Consider the following 14253-nt stretch of genomic DNA (forward strand, 5'->3'; position numbering starts at 1 on the left):
AATAAATACAAAAATTAGGATTGAATTACACTTTTCTGGAGATAGGTTCATAAACTTTTTTTATTTTTATTTTTCATTTTTAACCTAACTGTTTTTTTAATTTCAAAATTATGGAAAATTCTAGGGTACATGCCAAAAATGTTTCCAGTTCTAGACAAGAGGCCATGATATGACCAGTGAGCAGCCAGCCTCCGGTAAGCCCAAGCTTCTTCCTTTTCCAAAATGCTCCTCCCGAAATCCTACCACAGACCCAATCTTCCAGAACTCCTCTCCTCCAAAGCCCTACTCTCTTCTCTTTCTTCTCCTTCTCATGCCCTTCTTGTAGACAAAGCCATCACTCTTCTCAAATTCCACCCCCATCACCTCGATTCCTTATCCTCCCGTTTCACCCCTCAATCCGCTTCATATTTCCTACTCAAGTCCCAATTCGACCAAACCCTAACCCTAAAATTCCTCACCTGGGCTCGGAACCACCCTTTCTTCGATTCCCATTGCAAATGCCTCTGTCTCCACATTCTCACCCGCTTCAAGCTCTACAAAACCGCCCAAACCCTGGCCCAAGAACTCGCCCTCAGTGCCAGCGACCCCTCCGGTTCTTCCATTTTTCAGTGCCTTAAAGATTCTTACCATGTCTACAATTCGAGTTCTGCGGTGTTCGATCTCATGGTGAAGTCCTATTCTCACTTGAACATGATTGATCAGGCTGTGAATACTATTAATTTAGCAAAATCCAGTGGGTTTATGCCTGGTGTTTTGTCGTATAATTCGGTTCTTGATGCAATTGTTAGGTCTCGGGGTTCAGTTAAATTGAGTGCTGAGGAGGTGTATAGAGAGATGATTAGGAGTAGGGTTTCACCAAATGTGTATACCTATAACATCTTGATTCGCGGATTTTGCAGTGTAGGGGAATTGCAGAAGGGTTTGGGTTGCTTTGGTGAAATGGAGAGAAATGGGTGTTTGCCGAATGTGGTTACTTATAATACCTTAATTGATGCATATTGCAAAATGGGGAGGATTGATGAAGCATTTGGGTTGTTAAAGTCAATGTCTTCGAAGGGTATGCAGCCAAATTTGATTTCATACAATGTTATCATTAATGGGTTGTGTCGAGAAGGGAGGATGAAGGAAGCATGGGAGATTCTTGAGGAGATGGGTTATAAGGGTTTTACTCCAGATGAGGTGACTTATAATACGCTCCTGAATGGGTATTGTAAGGAGGGTAATTTTCATCAAGCGCTTGTTATTCATGCGGAGATGGTGAGGAATGGTGTCTCTCCAAGCGTTGTTACTTACACTGCATTGATTAATAGTATGTGTAAGGCTCGAAATTTGAATCGAGCAATGGAGTTCTTTGATCAGATGCGCATTAGAGGGCTTCGTCCTAATGAGAGAACATATACAACCTTGATTGATGGGTTCTCCCGGCAGGGGCTTTTGAATGAAGCTTATCGGATTTTAAATGAGATGACTGAGAGTGGATTCTCACCTTCAGTTGTGACTTATAATGCATTCATCCATGGGCACTGTGTCTTGGAAAGAATGGAGGAGGCTCTAGGAGTGGTTCAGGAAATGGTGGAGAAAGGGTTGGCTCCTGATGTAGTAAGTTATAGTACAATTATATCTGGATTTTGTAGAAACGGAGAGTTGGATAGGGCATTCCAAATGAAGCAGGAGATGGTGGAGAAGGGTGTGTCGCCAGATGCTGTTACATATTCATCACTCATTCAAGGTCTCTGTGCGATGAGGAGACTAACGGAAGCCTGTGATCTTTCCCAAGAGATGTTGGACATGGGCCTGCCTCCAGATGAATTTACATATACAACGCTGATCAACGCATATTGTGTAGAAGGAGATCTAAATAAGGCTCTTCATTTACATGATGAAATGATACATAAGGGCTTCCTTCCTGATGCTGTTACCTACAGTGTGCTTATTAATGGACTTAATAAACAAGCTCGCACAAGGGAAGCAAAGCGGCTTCTCTATAAGTTGATTTATGAGGAGTCTGTTCCAAGTGATGTCACATATGACACACTGATAGAGAATTGCAGTAATATTGAATTCAAGAGCGTGGTGGCTCTCATTAAGGGATTTTGTATGAAGGGGTTAATGCATGAAGCAGATCGAGTTTTTGAATCTATGGCTGAGAGAAACCACAAACCTGGTGAGGCAGTTTATAATGTTATTATACATGGTCATTGTAGGGGTGGAAATTTGCCAAAGGCATTTAATTTATACAAGGAAATGATTCATTCTGGGTTTGTCCCTCATACTGTGACTGTCATCACTCTGATTAAAGCACTTTTCAAGGAGGGAATGAATGAGGAGATGAGTGAAGTCATAGGCGAGACATTGAGAAGCTGTAGACTGAATGAGGCTGAGCTTGCAAAAGTTCTTGTTGAGATTAACCATAAAGAAGGAAACATGGAAGCAGTTCTTAATGTACTTACTGACATGGCTAAGGATGGCCTCCTTCCAAATAGTGGGAAAACTGCCTATGCTGGGGGATAAACCCTATTATAGATCTTCAGGGAGTATGGAATACGTTCTTCATGTACAATAGACGCCATAAGGGAGAACAGATCAAAGTCTACTATTCCTTCACGTTCTCTGTATCCACGCTTTGGTTATATCTGATAGTATTCTTGATTTTGAAGTCCCATGCATCTAATTCAAAACATTTGGATTCTACTTTGGACTGTTACAGAGGTTTTACTTGATCAGGACAGGATGACCCACGATTATTAAGAGTCCACCACTCTTGCTGAAGCTCTTAAACATGGCTTGGGAGGGGTTATCAATCAAGCTTTCTTAGCTAGGCTTTTATAGATAGCTTGGTGCTTTGGGCAAGGAGGTGGGCCGTGTTCTGTTGGTTGTGATTTTTCCCTTTCGTTTCCTGGGGTCTGTTGTATATTTGGTAGGTGCCTTCCTTTTCATGTTGATGGCCCTTTGTATTTATACATACTTTCTAATTTGCTCATCAAAGATAAGCTCTGTAGAAGAATAGTAGGTTGTAGCCTCTGTTTTCATTTTTTTTTTTTTTTTACCCAAATCAGATTTTGGGAGAAGGAAACAACCAAATAAATTCACTAACGGCTTGTTTTCAATGTCCTTTGGAGGTAGAATTGGTCCATCCACTATGATTTAGATGACTATTAAACCTACAAATCCATAACCCAGAATGAGTCGCCCACTTTCATAATGAGCTGGTGATGAATTTTTCAGATTCGAATGTGATGTTGCCATTTTTGCAATTGCAGGTCTCCGTCAGATATTTCCCACCTTCAGATGTTTATGCCAGAAAGCGCCAAACGCATCCATGCCTTACATCAAATGTTTTCCAACCTGTTTAGTTTTTGTGCTGCTACCAAAAGAAAGCTTTAATCCCAGATGTTACCAAAGGCTTTCCAGCAAATTCATCAATCTTGTAGAGTTCAACAAACAAGATAAACATCATGAGTAATTTGAAAATAGAACCAGACGGTAGAAGCATTTGGATGATGGCCATCATTGGAACTGTGACAGAGTTTAAACAAGGTTCAACTTGTTCCATTAACTTAGAGTTTAAGCTTTCAATCTCAAATTCTCTCAAGTTGAAACAATGAACAGCTAGAGCAGTTGTATAGTACTTCCCCTTTCAAAGGCCTGCATTTTGGGTGCTGTATCTTTGGTCTATGAATGGTGCTCGGATATTCATTCCTTGCTCACTTGGACTGCCATCCAGTATTTCAGAAATCTTTAAAAGCTCAATAGTTAATTGAAACTCAAAGCCCACCACATATTCCATAAAGCCACTCCAAGAAGCCGCAGAGTTTTTTTAAAAGTTTGGTCCACAGCATATCACAGGTTAGACCTAAAGCCTGTGTATCCTCTATTTTCTTTCCCCTTTTCTCCTCATGCAAAACAAAATCCATAAAAGAAAAATGTAGGGTGGAGGATGACACATCCTCAAACCAGAGAGGAAAAAAAAAGGTACAAGCAGCAAAGATCAAAGGCCCAATGGTGGAGTTCAACTCATAGACCACTCAGCAGCCGATTATCCGCATATTGCTGGAGAATCTGCTTCATGATTCAGTGATCAAGGCACCCATCAAAACAACACTTCAAATATCTCAAAACACTGTTTGCCTCTTTCAACACGTAGAACAATCTCCAAAGACCCATTTAATAACGTCCCTACTGTAACCACTAAATGATGTCATGGAGACTCTGGGTCCTGCTAACCTTAAAACCAGTAAAAAGCGCAAGTCAAGTTGTTAGCGTCTTCACTTCTCCAAAAGGTTTCTAAGGGTTCAAAACTAATATCAAATTCTTCTAGGAAACAACAATCAGAGTTGTGTGCCATGAAGGGAGCAATACAACAGTGGAGAGTGAGTGATATGAAATGTGATGAAAATCATAATCCCTGCTGAAGTGATATAAATTTTTTGTAGAAAGTGTTATAAAATGTAGCCCAAAATGGAAACCAACAAGAAGTGAAATTTCACCTCCATAGATTTTTTTGAACTACATATCAATAGAAAATCGATTTTCCCTTTTCATTTAAATAAACCAAACAGAGGCCATGTTGCATAAGTAAACAACAGCCTCCCTCTGGAGATCAAAGTGCAATACAGTAAGGACATGTACCTGGGAGAATCACAGTCAGCCACACCATACAAAAAGTATTTCCAAATGGAATTGACTTCACCAACAAAGAGGTGCTTATGTGGTATCCTTGCCTTTTTAGCACATATGCATGTATGATGGACAGAGCTTTGTGCTTCCTTTCTGAAGCATAGCTCAAACGTTAACCTTCCGATAACCAACTGTGCACACAAGCTCCTCAAATTTTGAAAGAGCTTACTAGATCATTTAATGGGACAATGGAGAATTGACTTGAACAAATTTCTAAAGAGAATGGTTCTATAAAGAAAAGAAGAGACATGGACACATATGAGCATTTCAAGAAGCAAAAGAAGCTCATGAAGTTTCTGTCAATAGGATTTCAGTCAAATGGCTCCCAGAAGGGCTGCCCATGGGAAATAAAGAATTCCACGACCAATGCAGAATTAAGTCTGAACAAACAATGTATCCCAAGAAACTGAATAAATATCTCCACAAAATATTACTTTGCTACTGGAGTAGATATAACGTCAGAAATTATATCCCTGGCTAATACATTTTCAAGGAGCTCAACAAGTCACCATATTAGTTGGGTAGTAATTAGAGTGACTGTTATACTTGCTTTAAAAAAAGCATGCAAATGGTTATCGGTTTCCCTTGGAAACCTCTATAACCATTTACCTGTCAAAAAAAGTTTCCTCAATACAGAATGATCACTCTCCTCAATTCCTAATCCACAACAAATGAGATCCTTTGGCACTTTATCAATGGTATCTTTTGAAATTTTCAAAATGAACAAGGCACATACATCACCAATTGATGACAAATATCTGCCAAAGTGTAATGACTGCTATCACCTTTCTTATCTTCCTAAGCAATCTCCTTTAGAGGCCTAGTGAGGGAAAAGCCCTCCAGTGTAAGGAAAGGTGACACAAGAATAACCTTTCTTAACAAAATCTCTACCATCTAAAAAGATCGTGTTCTAGGTTTACATGTATCCACCAGAATCTTTACATCTGTAGAACTTTTTGACCTCATCCCTGCACATCATAGTTTTCTCCACATATCTGCAGACCAATCATCCAAAATAACTCCAAAACAATAAATAGATCCAAAAATCTAGTATCCTTAACTCATCTCAATTACTGGGGAGTTCAAAGAGAGATGGAATAGGCAACCAAACACAAATCAGAGAGATTTCAACAATATAAGAATATTTCCAATCAAGTGGCAAAAAGAAAAAGCATATTTGCACTGCATAAAAGAAAGAAGCAATAAGACAACGTCCAAGCCTTAAAAAACTACAAACAATTCTAAAATGATATTCTCATAAAAGAGATTCCTTCCAGCCAAAATTACAAAGCCACTAGCTTGCTCTTACATGTAAAATATCATCATGCCTACAACAGACCAAATTTATCAGCTCTACTCTAAGAATGCATTGACATGACATCGGGCCTGGACTAACTTCACATGTTCTAAACAGAGGAAATTGAACATTATGCACACGGCCAAAAACATAACAGCGGTAAGAAACTAATTCATTACTGAAAGCACACTAACAGACTATGGATGATCTATGCCACTTCCTCCCATTAGACATCTTTTGATTTAATCTTCAGTTTTCATTCCCATGTTAGTTTGTCCCATCAGCTACAACTGAGACTCATCACGTGGAACTTAGTTGTCCTGAAACTATAGTTACAGATCTTACTAAGGAGGTAATGAGGAAAACCCACTAATAACCTAAAAGCATGTTAAAACTATAGGAAAAGTACATCATTATATAGAGACAAAAGGCTGAAAATCATCCCCTTCTCAGTACAAACTCTTATCTTGATGAAAGCCGCTGGTGCAAATCATCAGCCAGTGTCTGCCTCAAGTTGTCACTGAAAAAATAATCTGATTTTTCACTCTCCAGCACCCTAGGAGGAGGTCCACTCTCCTCCGGCTCCTTCCAAAGGTCTGGCTCCGGCTCTCTTGCAATCTGACATAAATTATGTAACACGCAACAGGCAACAATAGTCTGCGGAGCATGATTCATACCCACATTCAAATCCTGAAGAATCCTCCACCTCCCCTTGAGCAGCCCAATTGCTTCAACCACCACGGACCGCCCCTTCATCAATGCCGCATCAAACAAGTTCTGTCCAGACGCGCCCGAACCATTGGGAGAGAAGGGAGTTAGCAAAAAAGACAACAAGGGGTAACACCAATCCCCAACAATATAAGGCCTGACATGGTGATTCCGGACGTTGATAACCTTATCCCAAACAATGTCGCCGGAGGTAAGCCGGTTATACAATAAACTATCCCTCAAATGCGTGGCATCATCGGTGCCACCAGGTGCCTTAACGCAAACATCCCAAAAAATTTTCTTGTGGTCAGCGACCACCTGAAGAAGAACGGATTGAAACCCATATCGACACCGATAAGAAGAAGCAGAATTATTGCGAATTTTGACGGGACTGCCGTCAATGGCGCCGCACATGTTGGGGAGGGAGGTGAGCTCTTCAAAGGCTTGGGTGGTTTCGTGGAGACGGCGGCGACTGACGGGAATTTTGATGAATTCGGGGTAAAGTTTGGTGGCGAGGAGGCGAGTGACCATGTTGGTGATCTTGGAGATGAGGTAGGGTTCGAGCGAGTAGCGAGAGGAGAGGGTTTTGGCGGAGAAGCCGTGGGAGAGGCGAGAGAGGACCATGGCGACGGCGTAGTCCGAGGGGAGAGAGAGGTTGGAGAGGGCGATGTAGGGTTTGAGCTTGTCGACGACGGTGGTGAAAACGGGATAGGAGAGGCCGTAGAGCGATCGCCATTGGGCGTCTCGGAGAGGGGCTTCCATGGCCCAGATGTGCTCGGTGGAGAGTGCCCTGAAGGCGGAGACGGAGTAGTCGGAAGTGGAAGAAGTAGTCGCTGGGTTGGGGGCGGCGGCGGCTGCGGCTGCGGAGGTGGAGGAGGAGGAAGATGGGCGAGAGGAGGCAACATAGGAAAGGACAGAGGCGATGGTGAAGAACAGGAGTGGGGCGGCGGAGGTGGAGGAGAGAAGGGAGGTAGGGGAAGTGGGGGAAGTGGTAGCAGTGGTGGTGGCAGTGGAGGTGTCGGAGAGGAGAGAGGTGGTGGTGGGATCAAGGTGGTTGTGGAGGTGGAGGAGATTCGACAACATTAACAAGAAAGATTGATCCATTCTCTCTCTCTCTCTCTCACTCTCGCCGTCCTCTCCCTACCCTCCTCTCCAATTCACCGAAATTGCAGAGAGAAAGAGGAAGAAAAGGAAGCAGCCCTATACGACGTCGCAATGGGACAACTCATGGAAATTATTCACATTATCAAAATTGAAAAAACAAAAATTACTCCTCGGTGTAACAACATTTCAAATGTTGGACTCCTTAATTCTAATAGAGTCTTTTCGAATTGGGTTGACATTCTACCTTCACAATTTGTGATCCCCTTTCAAAGTGTTTTGCAAAACAATTTCAAAATACAAAAACAAAGTGATTTCAAAAACTAAATTCCGTTAAAATAATTTTTATTTTCAGTACTTTATTTTTAATTATTCTTCATATTATAAAATATAAAAATAATTTTTTAATTTTTAATACTATTTAATCGTTATTTTTAAAAATAAAATGAATTAAAAAACAAGTTTTAGAAAATAAGTAAGAGTTTTTTTCACCTTTTTTTAAAATAAAAATAAAAAATTGGTTTATTAGATAATATTTTTTAAATTTTGTTTTTATTACCTATTTTTAAGTTAAAAAATAAAAAATAATATGCTTTTGTTCTGTTTTGACCTTCTTCAACATAATTTTTCCAACATTATTACCAAAAAGGAATTGAATGGCTTTGATTTTATTTTTTTTTTAATGAATAATATAACTAATATAAAAAACAAAAATAATTGTGAAGATGATAAATGGGCTACACCCAACTGAGGGAAGGAGACTCAGGAAGAAGACGAAATAAAAAATTGGAGGATTTTCTTTAACAGTCGCTATCAGAGTGATGCCCACAGGGATTACACTTTTCAGAAAAAGCCCAAAAAAACGCAACAAACTTTCTGAGCAAAACGCTTTCAGGTATGGAAGATAATGAAAACTGAAGATTGAGAAGCGGAGAAAACAATGAAAATGTTTTCAGAAAACACAGCTCAGCGTTTTGTGTTTTCGCTCCATATTCTTCATTGTCCGACCACGTACATGCACACTCTTGTGTTAACCACACTCCACATCCCAAATCACCCATTGGGAAGTGCCTCCACGCGCCACAGATGAGGATGAGGCCACTGTGTCTGACACAACTGGCCGTCTCTTGCTTTTCTTGCTCCTGGTTTCAGAAATGCCTCTGGGTTTTTGCTTATATAAGTAGGTGTGACCTTGTGAGCTGAAACAATGGGTTTTCCCTTCTAGCTGATATACTCGCCTTCTTCTCTGGGTTCTTGGAGTGTTATTTTTTGTTGTTGATCCTGATGAGTTCACCACCAAGAGTGTTGCCTGAATTCTTCAAAGTGTATCTCCCAGAATACAGCTCGGACAGACTGGTAATCAGCTCTCTCTGATACCCTTTTTGTATGAGAAAATATTCCACATTTTCTAGGTCTCGGTTCTCTGTTTTTCCTTTTCTTTTTTGGGCTCTTGAAAGGTTAATGCATGGTTTGTTTGATTTGCCAAGTTTGTAGCTTTGAATGTTGAAAAACATGGTGGCTTTACCCTTGTGAGGTTGACTGATTGTAGGACTTGTAAATTCTCCAATTTGTTTGCTTATTTAGCTGGCATTTTGGACTTTGATTTGAGTTTTGATAGGTTTAATCTGGGGTAATTTTAATTTCATAAGCCATTGAGTATAGGGAAATGTAGTATTATGTAAAAAAAAAAAAAAAAAGGCAGGTCATGCATTATTCATAGGATGAGATTGTCTAGGGGACTTGGGAATACCATGGTGTTGTGGGGCTTTCAGGAGATGACTGCTGTAATCTTCATAGATATCAGATTGAATAGTGGAACAAACAAGAAAGAAAGAAAGAAAAGTCAAGAAAAAGAATGGATAATCAGGGTTGAATATGCCTCTTATGACAATTTCTCGACACAGTAATTTAACAATTCATGTATGTTGGAGTTCGACATTTTGCCTTTAGGATACTTGGTCCTTAGTGTTTAGTTCTTTGTCCTGACTATGGTGACTTCTCTCCTAAGAATACCCAACCAATCGGTTTGAGGCTTTGAGCTACTCAATGAAAGCTACTTTTATGTCAAGGTGACTTGGTTGAGTGTTCCAGTGACATTTGACAATTTTCAGAATGCAAGAGATGACAAATGTAGGAACCAAAACACCCACTTGAAAAATCAAGAAGTGAAATCATTTAATCTATGAATTGGTGAGAGGAAGAAGTTTTTGTAGGAATGATGGTGTGAACTGGAATGAAAGGAAACTCTATTCTGTAAGTTCAAACAAATGGACCTTCATAGATCAAGGCTTTAGGTTATAATCTTGGACGCATCAGAGGTTTGAACTGTACTCCTATTCCTTGAAAATGGTGGGTGAAACCATTGAAATAAACTAATGCCCAACCAAGCAGACTGTTACAAAGGTTACTTAGCTTATGAAAAAGAACAGAAAAATATTTCCTCTAACTTAAAGCAAGAACAAAGTACTTATCCAATTATGTTTTTTAATACTAGCAAACAGGGAATTATGATTAATCAGTACAACATGCTAATGGTTCTAAGTGAGGCCTTGGTTGTGTTAGCGCAATAGTGTCACTGACACGGAGTGGCAGCTATGACTGCATTAATTTTTTATTTTTTATTTTTTGATAAGTCTATGACAGCATTAAAAATGATAGTGGCTAGATTTTGTTAGTGTCACATATGGCAACTCTAATAAAGTGTCTTAAGTAGCATTCATTAAACATTGGAAAGCATTGTTTCTTGTTTGTTATGTAAATATTGGGAATCCAAGAAGGGTCCATTTTTCTCCTTAGTTGTTTTCTCATGGTTTTTTGTTATTTATTTATTTATTTTTTGTTCTTATTAAAAATGTCTTGGGGGAAATAAATGAAAGAATCGGATTAGCTTAAAGGTTTAACAAAGTTGAAGGATAAAGGAAATTCTAATTGGATAGAGATAAAGCCCAGTGATACCTATTTTTTGGTGCATAAGTGGGTTAAAAAAATCAGTTTGTCTTCATAGCCACAATATTGACTGGTGAGAGTATCTTATCACTTGAAAAATTAATGCAGGCTTTTATTGCACTCGAGAAAGCTTTGATATGTAAGATGGAAAAGATAATTCCAATGAAAATCAAAAAGGAAAGTAGCTGCAAGTTGATATATCTACAAAATTATTCAATTTAGTGATTAGAAGAAAATGTCAAAAAAAAAAAAAAAAGGGTCTAGGACAAGGCTACTTTGACAGTGCCTCATTTTCTTTCCAGAAGCTCTCCTATTCATTTAACACTTTTGTTGCATGTTCCCTTACATCAATATGTTAGGAGCTAGAAGTCTGTCAGACCTGTAAAATTTGAACTCTAAAGACATTGTTTCCATTTTATTGAACTTTAAAATGGTCAATCTTTTCAATTAGAACTTCCAATTTCAATTTCAAGGAAGTAAATGCATGTTTATGGACCCTGACTTATGGCAAATATGTCCATGAAAGAAAGCACATTAAAATTTTCCCATTGGTTGTCAATTTTTTTTTTTTATATATATTACTATTACTGTCAGCCTTAACTTCCTCCTTTCTGAACTATGTATAAGGTGATTCCCAAAGGTGGAGGTTTTGTCAAACATAGAACCAACAATAAATTAAGTCATCATGCATTAAGGCTTTTTTCAGTTGGTTTAGCGGACTGCTATATCCTACAACAGCAGTAGACATCTTTTAACCCACAAGAAATGATGAAAATAAAGAAAATAGAAATAAAGGTTTTCCATATAATATTGGTAAACATAATCTATTGTTAATTGTTATTGTGATTGACTATTTTCCGCTGACATGCATACCTTTTATTGTGCAGCGCATCCCAACAGCTTTTATAGGGCACTTTAATGGCCTTGTGCCTGAAAAGGCCATCCTCAGAGATTTTTTTGGGAGAGTTTGGCATGTGGAGGTAGGCCAAATTGGAAAGGATGTGTGCTTTCTGAACGGTTGGCAGCGATTTCTGACAGATAATTCTGTAGAAGAGGGGGACTTTTTGGTTTTCCGATATGACGGAAATCATATATTTGATTTTAAATTGTTTGGGAGAACTGCATGTGAAAAGAAAGACACTGACAAGGTTAGTGTGGATATCTACCAAAAGGATTTTAGTGTAAAGGAGGAAAAGGATGTGGTAGAAGCAGAAAGAGAAGAAAAGAAGCAAGAGGAAGAGGAGGATGAGGAAGAAGAAGAAGAAGATGAGGAAGAGGAGGAGGAGGAGGAGGAGGAGAAGGAAGATGAGGAGGAGGAGGAAGAAGAAGAAGAAGAAGAAGAAGAAGAAGAAGAAGATGAGGAGGAGGAGGAGGAGGAGGAGGAGGAGGAGGAAGAGGAGGAAGAAGAGGAGTCATCAGATGAAGAGGAGGAGGACAAAACAAATGACAGAGTGGAAGAGGAACCACAACCAAAATCTTCTAACAAGAAAGTGGTTGTATTGAAGCATAAATATTCTGGCAGAGGTCGACCACCAACTGGTACAAGAAATTATAGTTAAGTTTTGTAATTCTTTTATTTTCTCAACAGTTTTCCATTATTTCTTTTATGGGCATAAGTATATATATTGTATTTTTCCATATTTGACCTACAGTCTTCCTTGATTTAGGAGGTTACAAAGGAACTGCTGTAAAAAAAACCAGAGTTGCATACATTGGAACCTCTCATAGCAACAGCACGTATAAAAAACCTTCAGGCACCCAGGCTGAGGTAGACAATTCATTTGCCATGGCAAGTATCGTTGAAAGCAAAAATCCTTATTTCACGACAAAATTAAGACCAATGAGGCCAAGTAAATTGGTAAGGCTTGTATTACCTATCTATAATTTTCTCTTCCTGAACTCTTTTATGGTTTTGTGTCCCATCTTTTATAACCTACATAGTCTTTTCTATTATTGAAAAGGCTTTAAATACTTCTTTGGTTAATTGTTCATTTGTTTTTGCCTAGGGTCAAAGGTACTATAATCCATGACACTAGTCACCACAATGTCTTCCCACGTCTTCTTAGCCTTTCTGTAGAAGCAGAATATGACCTTGAGATATCTTAATGGGTAATTCCCAATAACATTTGATGGCTATCTAGGATGAATATCATTGGGTAAATATCCTAAATAAAACCTTGCTTGATAAGTGTTTGTGGAGATTTGCTATGAAGGACGGTTTTTTGGAGGAAAGTCATCCAAGAAAGGTTTGATGAGATGGAGCGGGTTCAAAGGACTTAAGAGGTAAAGAATACACATGGTGTTGGGTTGTGGGAAGCCATTAAAGAGGGGTGGGATGAGGTCATTCTTTGAATTGCTATTTTGGTTGGGAATGATAAGCAGCCCAAGCTTTAGTTGAATAGGTGGGTTGGGGAGATTTCCTTGAAAGAAGCATTTCCTTTTCTCAGTAGTCTTGCTACTGCCAAATATGCAAGAGAGGCAGATCACTGACTGATTAAGAGAGGCCATGGTTAGTAATTTGTCCCATACATGCATGCATGCATTCATTGAATCCAGGTTTCTTAAGAAATCCAATTGATGGCTTATACTTGATTTCTTGTTATTTTGTTGATTATACAGAGCAGTGACCTGACTTATAGTTGCTAGTTTTTGCCAGTTTGCTAGTTACTCAAAGAAGCTTTCCTTTTCCCCTCTCACAGTATGTTCCAGTAGATGTACTTAAAGACCATAACATTGCATTACCTCCAAGGGTGTTGCTTCGTGACCCTCTCGGGAGATCATGGCCTGGAGATGTTGCTGTCTGGAAGGACGGTCGGACATGGATTAGCGGGTGGAGAGCTTTCTGCAAGTGGAACCATGTGGATGAAAATGACACCTGCATTTGTGAACTAGTAGAGGAAAGAGGCCACCAGGGAGATGTCATTGTTGTTCACATTCAACGGGCACAACCTAGGCTTAAGGCGCCCAATTGCAGTTGAGAGTAGAAAGGAGAGAGGAAGTGATTTTAAGGCAACCCTGAATTTCACAATCATTTCCATTCTAGGACCTCCATGAAGTTTACTATTGGTGCTTATTCTGGTTGTTAATATATATGGTCTATGAGTCTCTGGATTTGGTGTTGAACTATCAATCAAACTCTTCTTTATATACATAATTTACAATCTTCTCACTTATTACCTGCTTGGCCTTCCAAGTTCTGCAAGTTTCCATGGGAGAAGCTACCTGTGCCCACCCAAGAAGGCCAATCTTTTGGTCGTTTGGTCCTTAGAATTGATGGAGCAAGGCAGTGAAGTCCCTGTTTCTGTTCATTACTAGTGAATATCCCATTTATTTTTCTTATACTCAAATGGGTTTTATATACTTTCAATTGCATTAATGTCTTCTGATGTTAAGAAAATGAGCCGAAAGTTTATATTCAATGTGCTTTAATAAATGTACTGAGGATCTTCCTCTGCATCTCATCAATGCCTGTGATTTAATTCTTTGTATAAAAAAAGTGAGAGGGAAATGTCATTTTACAAAAA

At 39.1% G+C, this 14253-nt stretch overlaps 3 protein-coding genes across 3 annotated transcripts; 2 read left to right on the forward strand and 1 right to left on the reverse strand.

The window, feature by feature from the left end:
• Nucleotides 1–160: 160 nt before the first annotated feature.
• LOC117911186 (pentatricopeptide repeat-containing protein At5g39710) lies at nucleotides 161–3415 on the forward strand. The gene is made up of 2 exons (XM_034825437.1): nucleotides 161–2917; nucleotides 3261–3415. Exon 1 carries the CDS (start codon nucleotides 223–225, stop codon nucleotides 2509–2511), a length of 2289 nt encoding a protein of 762 aa, XP_034681328.1. The 5' UTR covers nucleotides 161–222; the 3' UTR covers nucleotides 2512–2917; nucleotides 3261–3415.
• Nucleotides 3416–5898: 2483 nt separating this feature from the next.
• Nucleotides 5899–7877, reverse strand: LOC117911187 (protein ALP1-like). Its single transcript, XM_034825438.1, has one exon. The coding sequence runs from the start codon at nucleotides 7784–7786 to the stop codon at nucleotides 6437–6439; it is 1350 nt and encodes a 449-aa protein (XP_034681329.1). The 5' UTR covers nucleotides 7787–7877; the 3' UTR covers nucleotides 5899–6436.
• Nucleotides 7878–8584: 707 nt separating this feature from the next.
• Nucleotides 8585–13907, forward strand: LOC117911633 (B3 domain-containing protein At5g60142-like). The gene is made up of 5 exons (XM_034826036.1): nucleotides 8585–9139; nucleotides 11617–11982; nucleotides 12043–12283; nucleotides 12397–12587; nucleotides 13429–13907. The coding sequence occupies exons 1-5, from the start codon at nucleotides 9068–9070 to the stop codon at nucleotides 13705–13707; spliced, it is 1149 nt and encodes a 382-aa protein (XP_034681927.1). The 5' UTR covers nucleotides 8585–9067; the 3' UTR covers nucleotides 13708–13907.
• The last annotated feature ends 346 nt before the right edge of the window (nucleotides 13908–14253 follow it).

This window comes from Vitis riparia, chromosome 3 (genome assembly GCF_004353265.1).
Source record: "Vitis riparia cultivar Riparia Gloire de Montpellier isolate 1030 chromosome 3, EGFV_Vit.rip_1.0, whole genome shotgun sequence".
In the NCBI taxonomy this organism is placed as follows: domain Eukaryota; kingdom Viridiplantae; phylum Streptophyta; class Magnoliopsida; order Vitales; family Vitaceae; genus Vitis; species Vitis riparia.

Bases quoted from the DNA above. Each gene is read 5' to 3' on its own strand.
- LOC117911186 (XM_034825437.1), top strand. From the start codon at position 223: ATGCTCCTCCCGAAATCCTACCACAGACCCAATCTTCCAGAACTCCTC.
- LOC117911187 (XM_034825438.1), bottom strand. From the start codon at position 7,786: ATGGATCAATCTTTCTTGTTAATGTTGTCGAATCTCCTCCACCTCCAC.
- LOC117911633 (XM_034826036.1), top strand. From the start codon at position 9,068: ATGAGTTCACCACCAAGAGTGTTGCCTGAATTCTTCAAAGTGTATCTC. The intron at 11,983-12,042 runs GAAGAAGAAGAA...GAAGATGAGGAG, and splicing joins AGGAAGAGGAGGATGAGGAA to GAGGAGGAAGAAGAAGAAGA. The intron at 12,284-12,396 runs GTTAAGTTTTGT...TCCTTGATTTAG, and splicing joins AACTGGTACAAGAAATTATA to GAGGTTACAAAGGAACTGCT.